This window comes from Excalfactoria chinensis, chromosome 1, assembly GCF_039878825.1.
Source record: "Excalfactoria chinensis isolate bCotChi1 chromosome 1, bCotChi1.hap2, whole genome shotgun sequence".
NCBI classification, from domain to species: domain Eukaryota; kingdom Metazoa; phylum Chordata; class Aves; order Galliformes; family Phasianidae; genus Excalfactoria; species Excalfactoria chinensis.
Window position 1 is genome coordinate 6,529,501 of NC_092825.1, and position 24,000 is coordinate 6,553,500.

At 42.6% G+C, this 24,000-nt stretch overlaps 1 protein-coding gene across 5 annotated transcripts in view; it reads right to left on the bottom strand.

Annotated features, from left to right (window-relative positions):
* Positions 1-18,406, bottom strand: part of FRMD4A (FERM domain containing 4A) — a 341,626-nt gene extending 323,220 nt beyond the window's left edge. For 2 of the 5 annotated variants that reach the window (XM_072356936.1, XM_072356973.1), the window contains exons 1-2: positions 17,716-17,847; positions 17,492-17,617 (exon numbers count right to left, since the gene is read on the bottom strand). In XM_072356936.1, the coding sequence (XP_072213037.1) occupies positions 17,492-17,536 (45 nt within the window). In that variant the 5' untranslated portion in view covers positions 17,537-17,617; positions 17,716-17,847. The other 3 variants (XM_072356953.1, XM_072356942.1, XM_072356962.1) reach the window with 3 other exon arrangements.
* Between the last annotated feature and the right edge of the window lie 5,594 nt (positions 18,407-24,000).

A 24,000-nucleotide genomic window follows, 5' to 3' on the forward strand; every position in this document is an offset into this window, starting at 1 on the left:
TGAACTAAAAGAGTGAAGATTTGGATTGGATATAAGGAAGAAGTGTGGTGAGGCACTGGAATAGGTTGCCCAGAGGTGCGGTGGATGCTCCGTCTCTGGAGATTTTCAAGGCCAAGCTGGGCAATCTGATCTAGCTGTGGTGTCCCTGTTCACTGCAGGGGAGTTGGACTAGATGGCCTTTAGAGGTCCAACTCTAAGGATTCTATGATTTATTTTAAATATTGCAAAGAACCTTCCACCAGCAGGCAAACAAACAGTTTAATGAAAACCTGCATGAAAATGCTGTTAAACATAAAGAATTTCACTTTGGTTTTTCATGTGATGGGACATGAGGGCTCTTTCTTAGAGTAGGAGGCTGATCTCTTGTCTTTCACCTTCAAAAAGCTCCGGTTGTGAGGATGTGCAGAAAAGGTAGTTCATACCATGAGTTTATAGGTGCTCTACATGTTCCAGGCATAAACAAAATAGGAGTGCATGCTCTGATCCTGTAGCATGAATCCAAAGCTAAGATCTGTGACAATTGTGCAATAAAATTCTGGAGAGGAATTTACGACTAGATGAACATGTTTAGTGTTTTAATTCCGTTAAAAAATTAGAGAACATCAGCTGGTAAATCTCATTTTGATCCTTCCTAATTTTTGGCTTTTCGGATATTTGATCAGGGCTGAACATGATGAACAAAATAAAAAAGCAATATACAGCATGACAAACAAAGTAAAAAGCTATGTACAACAAACATTCCTAATTTGCCTTTGGTGTGGTACATGAAAATAGTCTCCATTTGAGGAAGCTTTTTTTTTCCTGAATCAACATCATTAGCAATCAAAGAAACAGCTTTGAGCTCTAAGTGCAAATGTTTGAACTTTATAATTTGCATGTCAATTCAGAGGGAGCCTGGAACAGCTTGGTCAGAAAGTTTTCTTTGAAAGTTCCCATCACTGTTACAGCTTGTGTCAAGGTAGCATTCACTCTGAGATTCCTAATGAGGTCTAATTTAGTTTCTAGGGAGCTAGAAGTCACATCTAGCACCTCAGGCTTGTCCATTGAAGCATGAACCTCTGCTTGTGCAAATACCCCTCGGTGAGGAGGAAGAGTTTGAAACCACTCCAGCAGTGTCTCTTTTTAATTCACTGTATTTTCATCTTTGTGCATAGGTCATGAACCTGCTTAATTGTTCCCCTTTACTGCTATTGGATCGTTGGACTGCCAAAATAGCACACTGTAGACATGCAAAAATGTCCTATTAGAAAGAAAATGTTGACCCCATTTAGAAAAATGTAAATACCAAGAGGTGACGGAGTGTGCTGAAGGGCACAGAGGAAATCATTGCTTATACTTGAAATCTAGTCCTCAAAATTCAGATCTAGTGCCATGAGGCTTAGAAGCTGAGGATTAAAAATAGGCAGCTATCACTGAATTATTGGTTGATTGCTACTGAGAAACAAAAATAAAACTCTTTATGCCATAAAGACAGAGCCAAAGATGAAAAAAGAAAATCAAATACCAAATGAAACAAAGTTAGTTGACTTGACTAGACACGTTTTCTCTCTTCCACCTCCAAAATTCATGATAAAGGTGGGCATTTTCATCACCTCAGTGACTTGCAACAACCAGCAGAGTGATACGAAACAAGCCAACAAGTGGAGAAAATAACTCTTTTTTTTATTAAGAATAATCAATAATGCAGCACAGATGTGTTCAGTAGGTGGAAAGAGCTGGGAACTCGGACAGTGAGATGGGAAAGACCAAGTGGGTGAAGCACAGAGCTGAGCTCCCCTCCTCTCCTGTGACTGTAGGAGGGAGAGTGGATACACGGCTGCAATCTGTGGGCGAATGCAATAACTCTGTCGAATATTGCAATCCACAGCTGGCTGACCCTGAATGATTACTGCACACATCTCATGCCTGCAGTAATTTTCTGTCCTGATTCAGCAGGATTCCAAGGGTTGACCCAAAGATACAAAACTCTTTGGCACTGCTCAGAAAAACAAACAAAAATATAACATTATAGCCCTTGTTTTCCCCCAGAAGAAGGTATTAAGATCACCTTCAGATATACAGCTATCACCTCACCCATTCACTGTGAAATGGTCTCATCTTTATAGAGGCAGTTTGAGACAACATCCAAAGAAGCCTGCACAAACTTCTCTCCCAGCTCAGAAAGATATTTGGAGACAGGTAGGATTCTATTGGATTATGATGGTGCTCCCACTCCTCACACAAGACCTAAAATCCCAACTGTGATCAAGCAATTTGTATAACATCAAGACCCGTCACTGTCTCTTGCAGTAGGACAGCAGAGAAGAGAAAGAACTCTGTGGACTTGAGCAGTTTGCAATGCAACTTGCCCCAAAATGACAGAAACTATTCAATCTCTGGGTGCACTGGTTGCTTCAAAGCTGCTGACTTGTCCTCTAATCTAGCTGGTCTGCCTGTCTCTTCCGGTATGATCCCATAGGTACCATTAAGCTGGCAGGCTACAAGAATGCTGCCCTCAACCAGCCCCCTAGCTTAGCCTTGGGCCAGAAAGGGGCTGCAGACTGACCCATAATAGTCCAAATAGTCACTGCACGAAGCAAATTTCATACAGACAGTTTTCAGTGGAGAGAAGCAATTTAGTTATATCTACTCCACCCAAAAGCTGCCACCTGTGTAGGCCACTAGAAATTATGAAAATAACACTGGTCTTCCCAACACAAGGCGGATGCTTTATCTACAGTTTAATATTCTCTCCTGATTTTACTGCAGGCCACAGCGTTTTTAGTTGTTGACACTGCGGTCAGATGAGTTTTAATTCTGTTCAGCTATACATACATACATGTGTTCCTCTAACAGTCAGCAACAAAAGTGAAGTAGACTCAGTTTTCATAAACATCAAACACAGCCCACATACTTGAGTTACATAAAAATGTTCGGCACAGTGCAAAATTTATAGCAACCCTTTTAGTGCAAGATGCATCACAGCAAAATCTCGATTTGAGTAAGTGTTTGATATTCTTATGCAGCCATTCCTGCTAACAGGATTCATAAGTCACATTCCTCTAGCATATGTAACTTTAAAGAGGACCATTCACATTGTATTTAAATCTCACTGTAAATTTCCCTAGAGGAAAACCTACAAAGAATGCAGTCATCCTTACCAGCCAAGTGAGACAAATGTCCAATTTACAATGATCTAAAAGATCTGGAAGCAAAAATGAAAAGGAATATAAATATAAATATATATAAATATATATTACAATATTTTTGGAGTTTCTGTTACAGTAAAGCCCCTGCCTCCAACAATAATCTGGGAACCATACTAAATCAAATACACGGTGGCATATAGAGGTATGACTGGGAGCAAGGGAATAAGTTTAGGGTGGTCCTGGCTCACTGCTGGTATGGAAGGAGGGAGATAGGAGCAGTGAATTCCTAGCAGGAGGTTCACTCTTCTTTCTAAGGGGAAAAAAGCACATCCATCTACCACTGCCAATGATGTTTTATCCGTGCTTAAAATGTAGGCTAATCTTCAAAAAACATGACTTTTCTTCTTTCTTATACAGTGGCATGAATAGGGAATGATAACCTCACCATATCTGCCACAGTTGAGATGCAGTGGCAGTTAGTGTTCCCCAGCGTACACACAGAAGCTAGATTTTATTTGTTGCAGAGTAATGGAAAATAAATTCACCCAAAATGTCATGGAAGAGCACAAAGTGCAAAAGGACAGATGGAGCATCCACGTGGCCACGTACATCTCAGCTGGGATGTAAGTACAACCCACACTCAGGTTGGATATAAGGATGAATTTCTTCTCAGAAAGCGTGGTGAGGTATGAGAACAGATTGCCCAGGGAAGTGGCGGAGTCACCATCCCTGGAGGTGTTTACGGAAAGGGTAGTGAACAGATTTTAGGCATATTGGTAATAGGTGGATGGTTGGACTGGATGACCTTAGTGGTCTTGTCCAACTGTAGTAATTCTATGATATGATTCTATGACTGGGTTGGTTCTTTGGATGGCAAAGATCATTCCACAGGCTAACATTTAACATTCCCTGCAAGCTTAACTTTCAGCTACCGTTGCCTCAGCTTCTGTCCTGCAAAGTCTGCTGCCCTGCAAGGTCCTTCACATTGATGATGGAATATTCCAGAAGGAAAAATTACCCAGTGGGATGTAATATTAACATGTAGGACCACAGACAAAGTTTGTTTAAGAGGAGGACTGCATTTTGAGGTACTTCACAATGGGTCTTTGATAAGAATATTGACAAACCAAACGAAACCCAAAGAGGTAGTAGAAGATCTAATGGTACCTCTCCTGTACTGTGTAGGACACAGTGGAGCTGATCCTTACTACTTACCAGAAGGACACCTCCAGACAATCTGATTCTGGCAATGACACTTTTTCTGATTACAGCAGATTTCCCCTCCAGATGTTGTTGTGCTCTGGATGCCCTTGCTGTGGTTTCTCACACTGTAGTGCCTTTGTAAATGCTGCAGCTCAGAGATGCTACGTACAGAAGATGTTTTCTCATTTAGACTGGCAGACCTAGAGTTGAAACTGATAAAACTGAGGTATAAGGAGAGACAAGAAGCAAGCGGAGAGGAGAAAAACCTTGTTTATCTCAGGAAAGAAGTTCTTTCATCCTGCTTTTGGGAGGAAAGATGGGCTAACCAGTGTCTTGGGATGGCTCACATGGCATCTTTTTGGAGATTCAGTGGGTATCTCTCCTGGTTTCCACTGGGACAGAGCTGATTTTTCCTTCATAGTGTCTGGTGTTGGATCAAAATCTGAATTTTTTTACTCAAGAGGGTGAGGTACTGGCATAGGCTGCCCAAAGAAGATATAGATCCCTAAAGGCATTCAAGGCCAGGTTGGATGAGGTCCTGGGCAGCCTGATCTGGTAGGTAGACACCAACCTACCAGCAGGGGTTGGAAGTGGATGGGCTTAAAGGTCCCTTCCAACCTAAGTCATTCTTTTGTTCTTGGATTCTACGATTCTGTGACCCAGAAGGCAAACTTACCTGCTGAACATACCCCTGAGTGTCCTGGTTCTGGAAGCACTCAGAAGTCCATATCCCTGCTCCTTGGGTGAGTTCTCAACCTTCTCTGGAAGCTGTTTTATTCAAACACACCAGCAGTGTGGAACTGGGACAGATTTCCCCTGCGTTCTACTCCATAAAGTGTACTATACCCTCTCATCTCCACTGCTATCCTCAATTAGTCCTCTGTGCTACTGGAAGAAAAGCAGCTCCACACATTCAAGTCCTTTTTATGAGTTGTGAAGCTGTTAAGTATCCAGAAAAAATTCACTTTGAGACTTTTTAATTATAATAAAATGTAAAATTTATTGCTGAAGTGTTGTTTTTAAGCAGACAAATTATAGCGACAAAACTCACATTTTGTTGACAGTTTGTACTAATAGGAACTGAATATTCAGGCAGTTGGTGACTAATATTCCAAACCATTTTCTCTATGGCTGATTTGCTCATCTGAGTATTGCTCTTCTGAGTACCCCAAGAGGGTAGTGATGAAACTGCTGCAGTGCCGAGTTAGAACACTAGGAGATACTTGACCTGCCCTTTCCAAGATCTCATCTTAAGGCTTCCAGTTTCCAGCAAGCTTCCAGCTCCCTTTAATCATGGCTGAGTCCCTTCTGCATATCACAGAATCACAGAATTGTAGGGGTTGGAAGGGACCTCTAGAGGTCATCGAGTCCGACCCCCCATCCTTCTCTATCAGGCAGTCTCCTAATTTCTTGTGTGCTTCCCAACGTGCTCCAGGTTGAATGTAGAGCTTTACATTCAGGAGTCCAAGGAGACCTTAACAAGGAACTACATGGGAAATATTAACCATACTGGTTATGGTTACCTTCCCACATTAATGTTTAAGAGCCCTATTATTTCCACTTTTATAGTTTCTTTTAGGTTACTTCTCTGTTGTTCATTAACTTGACAGGTTTCTTTGGACAGCAAGAGACTTGAAGGGAAACTAACAGAACAAGACTAATCTGCAATGCCCCACAGCCCCATTTCCTTATTTCATACCACCTCCCAACCCCAAATCCTTCCCCAGATCTTTTCTTTCTGCAGCATCCCTAGCCCCTCACTTGGTCCACCACTTACTCTACCACCTGAGTTAAGGTCATTTCATGGCATAACGACCAGCCACAATGTCCTTCAGGCACAATCAGACTGTTATTACCACTGAATGCACTGAAATATGGGAGCAAATGTTCAGCCTTCAGAAGACACAGGGGACTCTTTTACATCATGCTGGGTGCCATGTACAGACAATGGCTTGTGAAAAGGGTACAAGCTGCAAGAAAATAGACCTTGGTTTCTCTGGGCACTTGGAGAACTGACTTGAGATTTTTCCTGGCTTGAGAAACGATTACATACAACATCACTTGCAATGCAGTCAGATTCAGACTCCATATCATGAATTCTTCCTTCCTTTGAAGCTGAATGCAAAGCCCTGCACAATCACTGCTGCTCCACAGTGAGTTTAAGTGACGTCAGTAAAAGCCACTGCTGTCAAAAAGAAGGGCAGCAGCTTAAAACAGAGCTGCTAACCTTCTGCCCTTGAAGTTACTGGCAACATTTCTCTTCCTTTCAGCATGAACAGATTTAGACCTTGAGTATTTTCAGATGGAATATCTTAGAAGCCACTCATGGAGTAAAATTAAAATCACAATTTGAGCAATTGCATTCCCTGTAAGTAATGACAGCACAAAAAATAAAGTAACACATCTCTGTTTTTTCCATGCGTTTAGAACTGGCTGCTGTGGTTTTTATCTCTGTTTATTTTTTATTATTATTATTTAAATGGTCATCACCCTGGAGAAAAGAGCTCCTTTGATGTCTCTGTTGACCTTATGGCTTTATTCTACATCATTTTTACACCTCAAAAGTGTTACCAGCTCTGCCAAAGACAGAAAGATAAACTCTTCTTCTTTAATCCTAGAAGAATCCCACATCAACTGCAGTGTAACCAGGTTTCAAATCAACATTTTAATTTTTCCCATCAAGCTTTTCTATACTAAATCATGCAGGAATAAGACACTCCCTCTGAAAACTCCCTCCTAACTTATTTACAAGGCTACTGTAAGATTTGGGGTTAGCTAATGGTAAGTTATCTTTTAATGAAGCCACCTTCAGAGTGTTCAGGATGTAGTTATACTTCTGGTAGGGAACATATGAGGACAAAAATTCTCACATGGGTATTTAGGATCATACTGTATAAACAATTACAGAATTCAGTGTCTGCAAAAAATCAAGTGGTAAATCAGCAGTGAATATCAATTATACATCTGCTGCATCACAGAGGCAGATGGCGCTTTAATTGTACATCAGAAACATTATAGACCATTTTCCATACCCCAGCCTCATTGAAATTGTAGCCTCAGCACCCCAAAATATCAAGGTAGTGTATGCATGCAGTGACTCATCAGCAAGAATTCCTTTCTATTTGAAAATAAATATTCCACCAGTAAACCAATAATAATCTCTAAGATTCGTAGCTTTCATAGAGCAAATCCTGCTATCTTGATCAAGGTAAGGACTTCTGTCAGTGAAAAGAAATAGACTGACTGTACGGGTCACAGCATTCAGCTCAGAGTGTGAAATTCTCTAAGACTTTGGAGATCAATGAGCCAAATTCTTTTGATGGCATCTTTAGAAACTGGAAGAAATGTCACAGAGATAAATAGAATTATATGGATTTACACTCCCTTCCCCACTTGATCCTAAGAGAACAAAGATCAAACCCTCCTCCTTCAGACAGGAATGTTTTTTGCAATGGTTCAGGTTTCATGGAACTTAAACAGACTCAATACTACAACTATTGACCATGGAGAAATCAATTGACAATGAACTACGAATGGAAATAATGACTCTGGCTAGCCAGAGGCAGTTATGCTAATGCACAAATACCCAAAATGTGAATGCTTACTTAATTAAAGATTATTAAAAATTAAAACTGACCATTTTCTTACTCTGATATGACTATTTATTATTCTGTGTGTATAGGCTATGGCAATAAAACCTCTGCTAACCCATCATACCTTCAGTCGAGCACATTTCAGAAAGGATTTGCTTTTCTTTATTTCCATTATGCACGAAACTTCCCTGCTTTGTTTCTTTGTCGGTTGGGTTTTTTGCTTGCTGTTGGGGGTGATGATGGTGGTTGCTTGGATACTTATTTTGCTGTCACCTATTCAGTCTCATTTCTCTGTGTGGTCATACAGCCTTAAAAATGTCCGATAAATCTCAATATACATTTAATTGCACAAGTGTATTACACTCATTCACTCCTCTCCTCCCCAGATACATTTAGGGTTAGTCACAACAAACACTTTTGTTCCACAGTCAGAGAACAATTGCCTTTTTCTGAGAGAAATAAAGAAATGTTAAATAAAATCTCTACTTGGAAGTGGTATTTCCAGTAAACCTCTAACAACAGACAAATCAAACCAGAACGTTCAAATAGGATCCATGTCCAAGATATCAGATACCCTCTGGACTTCACGGCAAAGGTTAAATTCCTATTGGTGAATCAAAGGGAAACTTCTCACAGGTGATTATCTAACCATTCAAATGTAGATGATGCATCCAAAATCCAGAAACTCCCTAAACTGACCTAAGCACTATTTTTCCAAAGTAGTAAAATAGATGAAATAATTGAATGAAATGCTCCTATGATGCAAAAACCATTTGTGTTCAAACTAATGCAAACAGTATGTTTTGCTTTTTTCCTCTTGGAAGGCAATGGACAACAAAGGGGCTGTTATCTAATATAAAATACAGAGGCTGAAGAGAATTCAAGAGGAGAGATCCATCAGAAGTAAATGACTCTGAACAAATAAGCCTTAGCTTGTATATCTCAGTGAGGATGATGAAAAAATAAGTCTCTATAGTGATGAATACAAGCCTCTTCATAAGGAATTTTTTAATTCCTGACTCCAAAACAAAATTTCAAGGCAGGGGAAAGAACACTGCTAGGAACTCTGGGAAGGTACAAAACTTCCCCATCGTTTTTGTCATGCCATCGCTGTGTCTTTTGCTGTCACTAGTTCGGTTTCCTTAGAGATGATTTGCTTCCTCACAACCTCATGAAAGCCAGTGAATTGATTCAAGGATTTGGGTCTGCACGAAAGACTCACCCAATATAAAACCGTATTTAATGTAGCAAATAAGTGCTTGTATTACCGTCTCTTTAAACAAAGACATGTTTGGTTTCTTTATCAGTTCTTTTGTCTTTAACCAGAAAGTAAGGAATTTCTAACCACACCAGTCTGACAGAGGAAGAAACATTATTCATCATTTTCGGAACTGTGATTTCAGAGTTTTAGTTGTCAGTAGAAATATCAGCCTTCTGCTCTGGGTGCTCTGACATTCAGAGCAGTCTGAGGGGCTGCAAAATACACAGGTTTCCTGGTAGTTCCTGCTTGAGATGGAATTAAGAAGCCCTTCTGTGGGCAGTAGGATAACAGGAATGAGGGTTGTTTGTGATTTTGGTTGATCGCCAAATGAATTAGTTTACACAAGAATCAAACCAAGCCTGAGTTATCACAACACCAATACCAGTAATCCAGTAAGTAGCCACACCTTCTCTGACAACATACATGAGTGGTAGGGCTTTTGCTCAGCCTCCATCCAGTCCCTTGGGAAAGGCCATAAAAGCACAACCTGCGCTAATCCACTGGGAATGCCAGCACTTTTAGCTTTGTAAAGCTAGATGACCATTCTCTCCATCACTTTTGCTATTTGTTCTCTGCTTTTAAGAATGTGGGTAAACTCTAATCTTCTAAAAAAAATCAATTTCATTACAGAATAATTGAGAACAGTCTTTGCTCCTCGATCTCTGGGAAGAGAACAGAATAGGGAAAATGGGTTTTTGAAGAGCTTGTGCCAACTTTTTTTTCTGTTTCAATAGCTTACATAACGGCAGCAATAATGACCTTCACTAGACATTTCCTTGAGTACTAATGACCTGAGGTTAATGGCCCAAAGCATAGTTTTATGCAGTCAGCTATCACAGCCAGCAATTAATTACCAGGAAACACAATGTGCTTTGACCGCTGTGGCTCAGTTAGCCTCATATTACTCAAAAATGAAAAACATCTCAATCTTATTTACTGTGGAGCTGCCCCAGATTTCACTTCAATATATTAATGTAAATATATATATAATAATAATAAAAAAGGGAAATCAAGCCTATATTAAGCCAAACATATGTTCTACAACATTCCTCCATTAACTTCGCACAAATTACATGGAGCCAAACCAGAAAACCAGAGTGTCTTGCAATACAATGATCATCACAGTCTACCCACAGATGGAAAAATATTGTAGAGCAAAGCTCTGTGTGAATTCTGCTTCTATACTAGTAAAGCCTCCCCCAAGATAATCTTCAGCTCTCTGTTGGCTGTCAGTGGGTGGAGAGAAGGGAAGACAGAGGAGAATGCTCTGTAGAGAACAAACTATTGTTAGCAAGTGGGCACTCTGGGTGAAGATATAAAAGAGAAGGGATATTCTGCTTTACCAAGTTGTACGATGCTTCAGAATCTCTGTGCCTGAAAAAGATTTACAAAGAATACCAAGAGAATGCACATCACTTGAAGGAGGCGATGTGTTCGGGTTGGTTTGTTACTCACTAACATTAAAACCTCACGATGAAAGAGAACTTCCACCTGAACTTCCAGGAAGTTCCACCTGAACATAAGAAAGAAATTCTTTAGTTTGATGGTGGCAGAGCACTGAAACAGGCTGCCCAGAGAGGCCGTAGGTTGTCCTTCTCTGGAGATGTTTGGAATTCACCTGAACCTTATCCAATTGAATCCTACTGTAGGGAAGCTGCTTTAGCATTTGGGTTGGACTAAATGATTTACTGAGGTTCCAACCCTTATGATTCTGTTAAATGACTAATTTCAATTCCTTTCTACAAATTTCCATACTTGTTGATATTTTTAAAAGGGAGAATAAAGAGATGTGGGGTAAAAATGGATGTATGTCCCTGAAGGGCAGTGGGGAGAATTTACCTGAAATTTGTCATTGATGGCAAGTGTGGAACACTGATCCCCTGGGAGCAATTACAGTGGCTATGTAGACTTGGATTCAGCACATTGGCCCAAGAGAGCCTAAATCTGGTCCAGACCCCTTGACCAACACAACATAGAGTTGGGGTGTTCTGTTTGCAGGAGAACACATGAAAAGAAGCAGTTGTTGCAGTTGTTGGTAGACTCAATGAGCGCACCTAATCAGCCACCTGAGCACAACAGCTATGGGCACCAAATCTTGAAAATTTACATTTTCATGGGATTTAATGAGGAAGGAACCACGTGGGATTTGTGTAAGTCTCTGAGCCATGATGACTAACCATATTAGCCTGTCAGAGGGCTGGATCTATGCCACACTGAGAACTTAAGAGTTCAGTAATTATGGAAGTATGACATTCATAACCAGAAGGCAAAGAGCTGAATAATTGCAGTCGCCCAATGTTACAAGCCCTTCCCTTGTATGGGTGGCTATTCATAGCCTTGCATTTTAAGTGTGGTAATTACAACATTTTATATTGTTTTAGGGATATCAGTCAACTTTTCTACTACTTTTTATTGTAAGAAAATGAGTGACACTATTCTTTCATCTATCGACAAGAAGAGTTGTCATCCTTAGCGATCTATTCAAACCACTGATATGTTACACTTCCCCAATTGTAGAAAGGCTCTAATTACTCATAATGAACATTTACTGAAATGCACACTAATTCACTTCCACAAATAGCCATGCTCTGCGCTATGATACAAAAATAATAATAAAAGTCAATGGCTGCGCATCTCTGAAAAGAACATTTTGTCGGTCGATCAGAATGAGAAGCTGGGATAAAAGGCGCAGTTATATCCATAATGGAAAAAAAAAGAGAGAGATAATAAACCTGTAAACCTTCTTACTCTTGTTTTAAAGTGAAGTAATGAATGGGGGAATTCAAATTTGCAAGCATTGTGGCCCGATTCTCCTACAGGGATTTAGGAAAACATAAGTGCAGAGGAACAGGGATAAAGAAAACTGATGGCAGGTGCTGCAGTGGAATCGAAGGGACAGTGGTTTTGTAGGTGGGTGAAAGGTGAAACATTCAACACAGGGAAACCAAGAGTAATCCCGGATGCTGTTTAATCTCTTTCAGATGAATTAAATCACTGTGTTTGAAGTCTTATTTTGAGTTTATGGAAGCTTGTAGTACTGCTCAGGTACAATTCAGAGTATCTTATCATTAAGAAATAGCTGAATTATCAGGTTGAGGTAGCAGGCTGTGTTACATTGAGTAGGAATTCGCTCTCATTCCATCCTCCAAAAGAGCAACCAGCTCAGCTCAGCTATTTGCTGCTCATGAAGCCCATTAGCAAATTAGTTCCGAGGTGGCAGGGAGCATCCAGCAGGCAGGGTTCACCCCAAGCATCCCTGAGTGCCACCACACATCACTGCCTCCTGCCTGGGCCTTCTGTGAGGCTAAGCATGAAGCTCACACACCTGCACAGCAGAAATATCTGCAAAAGGAGCACGGAGAGGGCTGCATAATCACCTCTCCTCACTGTTCAGTTCTCCCCACAGACCTCATTTCAGATGTTGAGCTGGAGAGGGCCAGACATCAGCTGTGCAACCAGTTCCTTAGGGAAGGTGTTGCTCATTCCCAAGCAGCTTTGCTTACAGCCAGACCCTGTGGCTGGAGCACAAGCAGCTGACACATCACCCCCCTCAGTGTCAAACAAAGGCTGCAACAACTCCTACCCCATGCAAGGGTGACAAAGAAGCAGGAGTTGCTTTCATGGAAGGAGTATTGCCAGCTGCAGCTTGTCTCCCAGGTCAGTGCAGTCTGAAGATGAGGCTGCAGATAGGAGGTCTGAATGTCAAGGGCTTTTGCATACTGTCAACACAAAGATAATTTAAGGCTGAGGTGAGGAAGACAGGGAAAAAAATGACCTCATCCCTCCAGTGAAACTTTGCTGCTCCCAAAGGTTTCAATGTGATCCTCCAAGCCAAGCTGCATTGCTGTAGATCTGTCCAGAGTTTTGAGTGGGAGAGAGCAGAGGTTTGAGTTGTATGTATGGGGGGGCAGGGGGGCTGGGGGAGGAAGGGGTGATCTTCAGTTCTGGCTTTGAAACATGTAGAGCTTCTTGGCCCTGTTTGCTCAGTTTCCCAATTTGCCAATTGACTACGAAGTCCAACAGCTTAGAAGTCAACAAATGAAGGCATGGACTTTACGGGATTTAGTAGTAATACAGTTAGTATGTATGAATGTTTTTAGGGGAGATTCTGCAGAATTTAGAGCTGTACTTCAAGAGAATGGTCAGATTAACATGATTCATGTTATTATAAGGACTTCAGTTTAGCTTTGATTGAGAAATGGAAGACCAACCCAGAAAAATCTCTACTGAGAGGGGAACCAGAAGCACAGCACTAAGCTGAGATATTCAGTGGGCAATGACACCAGGATGGCAATTGTTTCTGCCAGGTGTAACTATTGGTCAGTTTTCACATGGCCTCCTGCTGCAGGTTAGGATCATAAAATCATAAAACAGATTGGGTTGGAAGGGATCTCAAAGATCATCCAGTTCCAATGCCCCTGCTGAGGGCAGGGTTACCAGACACTAAATCAGGCACTAGACCAGGTTGCCTAAGGCTCCATCCAACCTGGCCTCAAACACTATCATGTTCTGTCTCTGAGATCTGTTGCAATGCCTTCAGTCAGGGAACAAGGAATCATCAAGGCAGGCAGCCTTTACCATGGGTCATCCAGCTTCTTGCTCTTCATCCTGGGCAACAATGTGAACACACAGCTTGAGTTCATGCTCTGAATTCCCTGTTGGAAGCCTTTTTTCCCCCGTAACTCCAAAGTTAGCTGACTCCCGCCTCATTAGGGTCATCTAGAATATCTCAGATCCACTCGTATCCTAACATCAGCTTTGAATGTAACTCAGGCACAAAGAATAATTTTCAGAGAGTGGAAGAATGTCACAAGCTGCTCTGAAATAAAAGACAGTCCTTCAAACACAAGCAGTCACCATTACTTTCCTAAGAGCACTTGTTTCCTAAATGGTATGGTGTTATTTCTCGAAGGAAAGATGACATGTATACAGACCAGGGAGGGCAAGGCTGGGTTATAAACACAAGAAAGCTTCGACTTGATGGAGAGGGTGAGAGAAGCTGCCTTTCTGGAAACAGAAAACTGTGTTGCTCTTATGTACCATTTTAAGAATGTTTTGGACTAATTGGTATATGCCAAGCTGTATATCTTGCTCATCTGAACCTCTGTTGTCGCTTAACGCTCATTAATTAGCATTATTGCTACAACCTACAGCAGTTTGAAGGGAAAGACCTTAAGAGATATTTTCGTGACAAGCAGTAATGTTGTCTCGAGAGACACCAGGAATCATAACTTACTGTGCTGTTAAAATTTATGCAATCAATATGTCTGTCGCTTTAAAATTTTACAGCAGACTAATAAGATAGACATAAAATGCAACTAGAATTGCACTGATTCCCATCAGCATTAATGATCTTAACAGAGCAGGTGTTATCGTTCTTAACAAGACAGAGTATTTGCTATTTCATGCTTCACAGGAGCTGAGGAAGCCCCATTTTATGCATTAGATAATGCTACAGGCAGAGGCTCTTTGCTCACAGCTCTGCCCAATTTCCCCCATGATGAACCAACCTGTGCCCCTCTGATCACTGCAGCAAGTTAGAGGCAGGGGTCCCACATGGCCGGACACAATCCAAAGTTAATTGCAGCAAATTTCAGACACCAGAAGAAACAAAATGTAGTTCTACTGTCAGATTGCAGTCTGTGTATAAGAAGAATATGTTCGGAAAATACATGTTTAAGACTAAAACTTTCCTCTGAAGAGAATTTTCTCTGGTCTAGGACAAAAAAAAAAGCTCATAAAGAAAAAAGAGAGAATCATCTAAGTATTAAATAAGCTAGAAAACAATACCAAAATAAAAACAGATACAATCCAGATAAATCAAGGTCTTTGGTACATCAACGTTTATGTAACCACACCAAAGTCAGACCTATCCACTTAAGGCTACTGGTTTAATAGGATTCTCCTGTGTGCTTCTGTCTGCGCATGGCAGCAGCTGGTCTAGGAGCTGCTTTAGGCCCTGTTAGCTCCATGTGCTGGGTAACATACACCAGGCAAGGTGCTGTGAGCTACTGTCACTCAGCAATGCCATGTGCCACCCAGCTGGGACATTTTGATGTTGGATTCCTATGATTTAACTGATGCTGGACACCTTTGTGCTATACATGGTTCTTCTATTTAAAGGAAACCTGATCTCCTGGAGATGACTTTCTCAATTGACCAAAAATGAGTTCTGAATGATCAAACTCCTAATTTAGGTTACACTTCTGTGCGTCTAATTCCGGTATAAAGTCAATTAATGGCCCTGAACCTTAGTTCTTTTTTTAACCTGCAAATTGCTTTTCAGCACCCATCAAGAAGGGAATATTTTCAGACTGAATGTGATGCAGCACTGTCAAATGCTGCTGCCAAATATGTCTTAGAAAAATTTGAGTGTTGGATGCATGTTCTGCAAGGGAAATGCTGTACTGAAATATTCCTTGTTGCTAAAGCAGAGCTCTCTCAATGGAGAAAGCCCATCAGCGTATTAAAAGCTACCTCTCTGAACTTCCCTAAGACATCTAATCATTTGATCTCTGGAGAGGGGCAGTTCTGGAAGAGATGCCATTATAGCTGCTCATCTTGGGATGAATTATGCAAGAATTTATTATTGATTCTAGGGAAGCCTGTTCAAGCATGCAACCAAAGCCACGTGGAGAGGACCAGGTTTCTCCAGTTAACTTAACTGACTCATAGCCCAAGAAAATCTAAGGAATAAAAAAAAACCAAACAGATGGAAAGAAGAAGCATTTTAAGTCCCAAACCACCTTTTTTCACACCCGTTATAAACTTATAGTACCAGGTGGTTCCAAAGCAAGTTGTTACACAAGTCCTCTCCAAGTCCAGAAGTACATTCCTTCCACCACCATTCCAACCATCCATGAGGAACCTCTCACCCAGTACATCCACATGGGGCTGGCACACCTCAGTAACCCTGCTCAGGTCTGTGCCCAAGATGAAGAGATCCAAAGGATCCAGGCCGGAGCTGTAGAAACACCCTAAGCACCACAAAATGCTATTGGCACAAGGCCATGCATTACAGAAAGTTAAATTTAAAGAGAAAAATATTGTGGGCACGTTAGTACTGATGGACAGCCAGCTCCAGGAACACGTATGGGGGATGGAGAGAGAGGAGTTGAACTTGTAATCAAAAGCACAGTGAAACTAAAAGCATATATGGCAAGGGATGGCAGGTACCCAACAATTTATCCTTGAATGAGGAAAAGATGGAGGGTATTTAAAAAGGCAGGAAGGCCAGAAGTAAGCAAGAGGGAGTTAAATGAGCTTACACAGCACATTAGTCCCTGGGAAATACAAAACTAACTGTGGTGTGGTTTAATAGCATGTTTAACGTTTTGAGTAATGGACATAAAATTTGCTTTCCTCTACCTGACCTTTGTTACCAGCCCTGAGCACTACAGATCCTGCAGCGTGCCCTTGAAAAACTCATCATGTCTTTGAGTGCTAGGGATCATTTCCTACTGCAACCGGAAAAGAGATCCATAATAATTATATATGTAATACATATATATGCATTTGTGTGCACACACACACATGCTCTTTGCTTATAACAGCTCTCCAGCAGGAACATTACAGTGACATTTAAGCAGAAAAAATATCCAGCAGAGATCTTACACTAAAATTGTCCCTGATGCTAGTACATAGAAAATGGCAACAGGAGTAAAGGAGGAAAGAAACCCCGTAACAGTGAAACTAAACAACTCTCTAATACACCACCAAAAGGGTTTTATTTTAATTGCAGAAGGACAAGAGGATGTATCTGGACTCAGCCACGTGTTATGCTAAATAATCTTCTTTGAATTATTATTAATATGCAGAAGTTGGGGAAGTAGGTCAGTAGCTCAACACGTTGCAGCAAATAGCTCAGATAAATGCCAGTCATTGCCAGGTCTGCAGTCTGACACGGGCTGCAGTGAGCCGAATGGCGACAGAGGCTCAGAGCAGCGGTCCCCCAGTGACACAGCACCCCAGCACCTGGTTGCAGGCACAAACCCAGCTCCCCCCTGCATTTCAGTGATATCAGGAGCAAAAGGAAACATCTACAGCGCAGTGTAAATCTTGCATGCAAACACCGCTCAGAAAGGTGACTTCTTCAGATCCCTGCCATGGCAATCAGGATGCACTATAAATACCGTGGGATGGGCACTTCCACCTCAGCTCCAGATGAACCCCTTGCAAAGTTCCCCAGGACCTGCACAAGCCCAGTGGAGGCTCAGGCAGAACTCTGAGGATGCTGTGCCCTGCATCCCTGCGGCTCAGCATCCCTCACCCCCTTCCATCCCCACCGGCTCGCAGCAGGCACTCACCATCAGCAGGCTGAGAGCAGCCTCGGGTGCACGCTGCACGGCCATCGCCTCTCCTCCTACATGCAAATCCTCGGCTCAGCCCTCGGCCCTCCGTCACGGCACGGCATCCACAGAGCCCACGACTGGCTGCAGGGAGAGAAACCCCAAATCGGGGTCGGAGAGCGTTGGCAGGAGGAGGGGAGGATGGGCGAGGGGGTGGGGAGGAAGGGAGGGAAGGGAATAACCTTCTCAGTCAGGGAAAGAGGCTTAAGCTAGGCCAAATTTTACACCGGAGAGGAGAATGAAAACGCAGAGCTTGCTGCAGAGAAGGAGATACGGGAGCTGCAGGGTATTTAAAGCTCGCATGCACGCCACCACGGTGAGGACACATCAAACACCTACGTGACAAGTTAGGTCCCAGCCATCCTCCCCCTGCCCCGCACGCAGCAATTAACTGCTTTTTAATTGCTGTTCTTCTTCCTCTATCTACATACATGCTTAGATCGGATATAAATGCTGTGCCCCTGTATCTTCCTCTCTGCCCTGGAAATGCTAGCACAGAAACAGCATCGAACAGCGCAACGTACCACTTCCCACACGGGTAAACTGCTTCTCTCTTCTTGCAAAGCCCTGCTTTGCCCGTTTGTGAAAGCAGACGCATGCATAATACAGACCAGAGCAAGAGGAGCCCGAACCAGGGAGCAGCGGTGCTCACTTGACAGCAGTGATTACTGTCAGCATACTGCAGCAGGAGCTGGGTTACACACTGACCCTTTTCACCTCATCCAGAAAAAAAAAGAAGTCTCTTCCTCCTCCTCCTTTTCAAATGGACTCAGCTCCCCATGGAGCTAACACACTTCCTAGAAATGTGATTACACAGCCCAGTCTGCCAGCACTCTGATCATGCTGCCTGCACTGCGTGTAAACAGCAGCCAGGAAAGAGCAGCCCTCTTCCCTTCCCTTCCCTTCCCTTCCCTTCCCTTCCCTTCCCTTCCCTTCCCTTCCCTTCCCTTCCCTTCCCTTCCCTTCCCTTCCCTTCCCTTCCCTTCCCTTCCCTTCCCTTCCTTTCCCTTCCCTTTCTTTCCCTTCTCCTCCCCTCCCTTCCCTTTCCCCACTCAGGAGCCCAGGCATGGATAATTGTGGAAACATAGCTGGTTAAGACTAGTTAGCCCTGAATGTAAGACCCTGGTTGAAGAGTTAGTTGTAAATGCAATATGTTTTTTTTTTTAAAGCTTTTAGGAAAAATAATCAGCACTCTGGTATGAAGGCAGCACTGGCTCATAGGCATGGCAGAGCATCTGGGGATTCAGAAGAGCTAAAGCATCTGCAACACCTGCCAGATCCATGGGACCTTTATTTTTATAGAGCTCAAAAGCATTCTGTGCTTCAGTGCAGCAGCTCTCACATCTTCCTTCTGAAAGAAGACAATTTTGATTTTATTTCTTATAATATTAGATTTCATGCAGCATCGGCGTCTGTTCAGTTTCCAGCTCCCACCTGCACACTCCTCCCCACCCCCACCATCATTTTGGAACTCAAAACTTTCTGGCAAATTCAATCAGAGATAAGCATTCTCTGACACACATCATTCTTGAGAGTACCATAGAAATCGGCACCACTGTAGAAAAGAAAATCAAACTGTTATCATCACAGAGGCATTTAGCAGCAACTTTGTGTTCTGAAAGCCACGTATGGCAGGTCAGTTGGGGTCAGTAGCATCCTGGAATACTCATTTGCCCAAGCCTCCCATCACTCGCTGGTCACCATGTTTACCGAAAAAGACACTGTATCTAAAGGGCAGATATAAGGACACAGGGAATGAGGAAAAGGAGAAATGGGTTCAAAATGAAAGAGGGGAAATTTCGATTGGATATAAGGAAAAGAAAAAAAGACTACATTAAGGGTAATGAGGCACTGGCACAGGTTGCCCAGAGATGTAGTGGATGCACCATCCTGGAAGACATTCAAAGTCAGGCTGGACCTGGCTCTGAGCAACTTGATTTAGCTGTAGGTATCCCTGTTTATTACAGGTGAGCTGGACTACTTGACGTTTAAGGGTCCCTTCCAACTCAAATGATTCCATGATCCTATGTTGTGCAGACACTGCCGTAGGAAGGCCACTCAGTACATCTATTATAGACCTTTGCACCCAACAGACTGTTCCGTGAGCCAGGAGAGGGAAGGGAGGTGATTTGGTGACACACAGGCGGGTGGGTTTGGAGTCTTTTCTCCTAGTTTTGGGTTACAGACATCAGTTTCCAAAGCTCTTTGTATCACATCTAGGAGGTTGGAATTTCCATTTCAAGTCCTCAGTTCTCAAGTTCACCAAGGTACTCAAGCATCAAGGAGCTCTGGGCTTCAACCATTTACTTCAACTAAACAGAGAGCTGAAACAGTTTCCCAGTGATTTCTACCCACAGAGCCCATCCTGGCTGCCTGCACTCAGTTATTCTTCACCTCACACTCATCTGAATCTACCAGAGTTCATACAACACCATCCACTCCCTTCCCTCCAAAGAGATTAATCTCCCTTCTGAAGATAAGCAGGTTGCTGACTGCTATAGAGGAATAGAGAAGCAGCTACTTAAATGTCTCTTGAAAGGGGAAAATGGGCATAATAAAAGATGAAGGCAGGTTTTAGAAAACATCTCAAGGCATCAAATTAAAAAACATGTAACTAAACCTTTTTCTGCAGTACCGTGACAAACATCCTCAGGCTAATAAGCTTTTTTCTGCACTAACCCAAGCTGAAGTACTGTGAGGAGGTGGCTGCAGAAAAGAGGCATTCATTAACTCGTGTGTCTGGCAACAAAACTTCTTCCTTCCAAGTGATTTTGTGGGACCAGTCTATCCCTGTGTTTTTGGTCTCAGCTAAAGGCTAGATGACTTTTCCGTCTGTAGCTCCCGAGTTCATTACGCCGTTGTTCAGGCACAAATCCATGTCAGACACCAGGATCTAGTCATGATTTGTGGTGTCCTTGAAAAAGTGAAGCTTTGTCCTGAGCTCTGCAAGTCTCAGGATAATGATCATGTGTAGGGAACCATCTGTGCACAAGTATATGATCTATGACTTCAAGGCACATTTGCAAACTTCCTTACAGGTTTGCTGCTTCCTGCTATTTAGGTGAATAAATTTCATTGCACATGAACAAAAATTAGATCATTATTCACTTCAAGTTGTCCAGAGATCAGAAAAAAAAATCTTAAAATTGAATTTAATGGGTAGATGGTGAGAGCTACAGCCCTGTGATTTTGTTTCAGGACTTACAACTGTAGCATTAAAAATAAGTAAATAAATAAATTGCTTACATTTTCTCAAAGAAAAGTCATTATGACAAACAGTGGATTAATAGAATAATTCATACCTGTAAGTAGACATAAAGCACTTGCAGACTAGTGTATGGAGAGGAATCCTGTTATCGCAGGCATCCCTTTGAAATGAACACTATAAGCATGGATTAATCTTGCTGTGCCATGCCTTGGCAGGTCAACATCTTTAGAGCTGGTGGTTACTTGGGTTGAGGCTTGAGGATCTGGTACTACAATGTAGTAAGAAAGCCCTCTGCTAAGAGTAATTGTAGTGAGCTCTCATAGACAGAAAGAACCTCACAGGTACCCACAGTCTTCAGTAGGAGACACTGGATATAGGTTGTGCCAGGGAAGGTTCAGGTTGGATGTTAGGAGGAGTTTCTTGTTAGAAAGAGCAGTGAAGCATTGGCACAGGCCGCCCAAGGATGTGGAGGAGTCACCATTCCTGGAGGTATTTAGGAAAAGGGCAGATGTGGCATTGAGGGCCATGGTTAGTGGGCAGGGTGGGAATGGGTTTGTGGTTGGATTAGATGATCCCAGTGGTCTTATCCAACCTTAATGATACAATGATTCCATGATTGCTTTGGAGGCATTGTTAACATAGGCAATACAGAGCTCAGCATTAGTTGCAGGAGTATTTCAGATGGTACAGAGCTTATAGAATCATAGAATCATAGAATCATAGAATTACTCAGGTTGGAAAAGACCTTGAAGATCATCAAGTCCAACCGCAGCCTAACCAGTAGCCTATCTCTTAAAAAAAAAAAACAAAAAAAACAACCACAAAACAGTACCACAACAACAAACCTCTGCTAAATCATATCCCTGAGTACCACATCCAAACGGCTCTTAAACACATCCAGGGATGGCGATTCAACCACCTCCTTGGGGAGCCCATTCCAGTACCTAACCACCCTTTCTGTAAAGAAGTTCTTTCTAATATCCAACCTAAACTTGCCCTGGTGCAGCTTGAGGCCATTTCCCCTCGTCCTGTCACAAGTCAGTAGTGAGAAGAGACCTGCCCCACTCTCACTGTAAGAACCTTTCAGGTACTGGAAGACAGCAATAAGGTCTCCCCTCAGCCTCCTCTTCCTCAGACTAAACAGCCCCAGCTTCCTTAGTCTCTCCTCATAGGGCTGATTCTCCAAGCCCTTAACGAGCCTCGTTGCCCTTCTCTGGACCTGCTCCAGTACCTCCATGTCCTTCTTGTGCTGAGGTGCCCAAAACTGGACACAGTACTCGAGGTGAGGCCTCACCAAAGCTGAGTACAGGGGCAGGATGACTTCCTTAGTCCTGCTCACCACACCATTCCTGATACAAGCCAGGATGCCATTGGCCTTCTTGGCCACCTGGGCACACTGCTGGCTCATATTCAGCCGACTGTCCATCAGCACACCAAGGTCCCTTTCCGTCTGGGAGCTTTCCAGCCACACCTCCCCAAGCCTGTAGGGTTGCCTGGGGTTGTTATGACCAAAATGCAGGACCCGACACTTGGCCCTGTTGAAACTCATTCCATTAACCTTGGCCCATCGATCAAGTCTGTCCAGGTCTCTCTGTAGTGCCCTCCTCCCCTCAGGCAGATCAACACTCCCTCCCAGCTTAGTGTCGTCTGCGAACTTACTGAGGGTGCACTCAATCCCCTCATCCAAATCATCAATGAAGATGTTAAACAGAAGCGGCCCAAGCACCGAGCCCTGGGGGACGCCACTTGTGACCGGCCGCCAACTGGATTCCACTCCATTGACCACAACTCTCTGGGCCCGGCCATCCAACCAGTTCTTCACCCAGCAGAACGTGCACCCATCCAAACCACGGGCAGCCAGCTTCTCTACCAAGAATTATATTTTATATTTGTTATTAAATTTATTTTCAATGTCTTTCTTCAATGAACATGCAAGAGCTCTTGCTATCAGTGAAGTCAGTGTAAATTTCTCATACATTGCTACCAGGTATATTTTAATCACTGAAAATCAGAGCCCTTCCTCCATTGTGATGTTTTTGAAATCAGGACCCAGATAGGAATTTTAATTTACCTTCTAGCGTCATAGATGGAAGTGAAATGCCTAGTGAGATGGCAACAGCTAGGAGGCCACTTATCTAAGGATAAGTGTGTACAAGGAACAATGTTTAATCAAGTGTTAGGAAAGAATTATAGAATCATAGAATCATTAATGCAGGAAAATACCATTATCATCATCCAGTCCAATCATCAACCCAACCCCACCATGCCCTGTAACCATGGCCCCCAGTGCCACATCTATACATTTGTTGAACACCTGCAGGGATGGTGAATCCACCACTGCCCTGGGCAGCCTGTGCCAATCCCTCACCACTCTGAGAAGAAATTGTTCCTAATATCCAATCTGATCCTCCCCTCTGGTTCAATTTAAGGCCTGTTGTTCTGCCACTGTTACCTGGGTGAGGAGGCTGAAACCCCCACCTCATTACAACCTCCCTTCAGGCAATTGCAGAAAGTTACAAGGTCTCCCCTTTCTTAACTCATTTTAAAAGAACTTCATAAAGCAAGTTATATCATTACTTTGGCAGGAAAATAGGCAGTTAAGGTTGATGGTACTACCATAAGTATCAGTGTGACCAGAGGTCACAACCTTGCACACCCAAGCAACTAGTGGAGAATCTATGAAGCATTCCTGGAACTTAACATATATCACAATTTATGCCACATTTTTAGAAGTTTTTTACTTTAAATTTAAAAGATACTAATCTGCCAGTGGTGTGAAAAGAACCGGCACTGCAAAAGCATGAAAAGCTGACAGAGTTTATTGAATTTCCTTTGGCCATTCACATGTTCCTTTCCTGCTGGAATTTAAGTCATTAGCTCCATGTTAGTTCCAGGAGCCAAATTTGCATTGAATGACCATGGCTGTGCTCCTGCTTTAATCCACAAAGGAGGAACCACTTCATACAACAAACCACAACAAAGCAGCACAGCTGGGATGTCTAAGATGCCTAACCAAGCTACAGAGGATTGTACTAAAATAAATGTAATTCAAACAGACAAATTTGTGGACCTACATTTTGCTTGTAGCATGTCCCCAAAGAAGATAAAAGGCTGATGCCAGCAAGTAAATTATTCATTGTGAATCATTCACTCAGCTTTAATAAGAATCTGGAAGCAGTTTAATGCATTAACTCTTCTTCTTACCTTCCTGTGCTCCCTTCTGTCAATCCAGTTGCTCTAAAAAACACTTGTCGTGCCC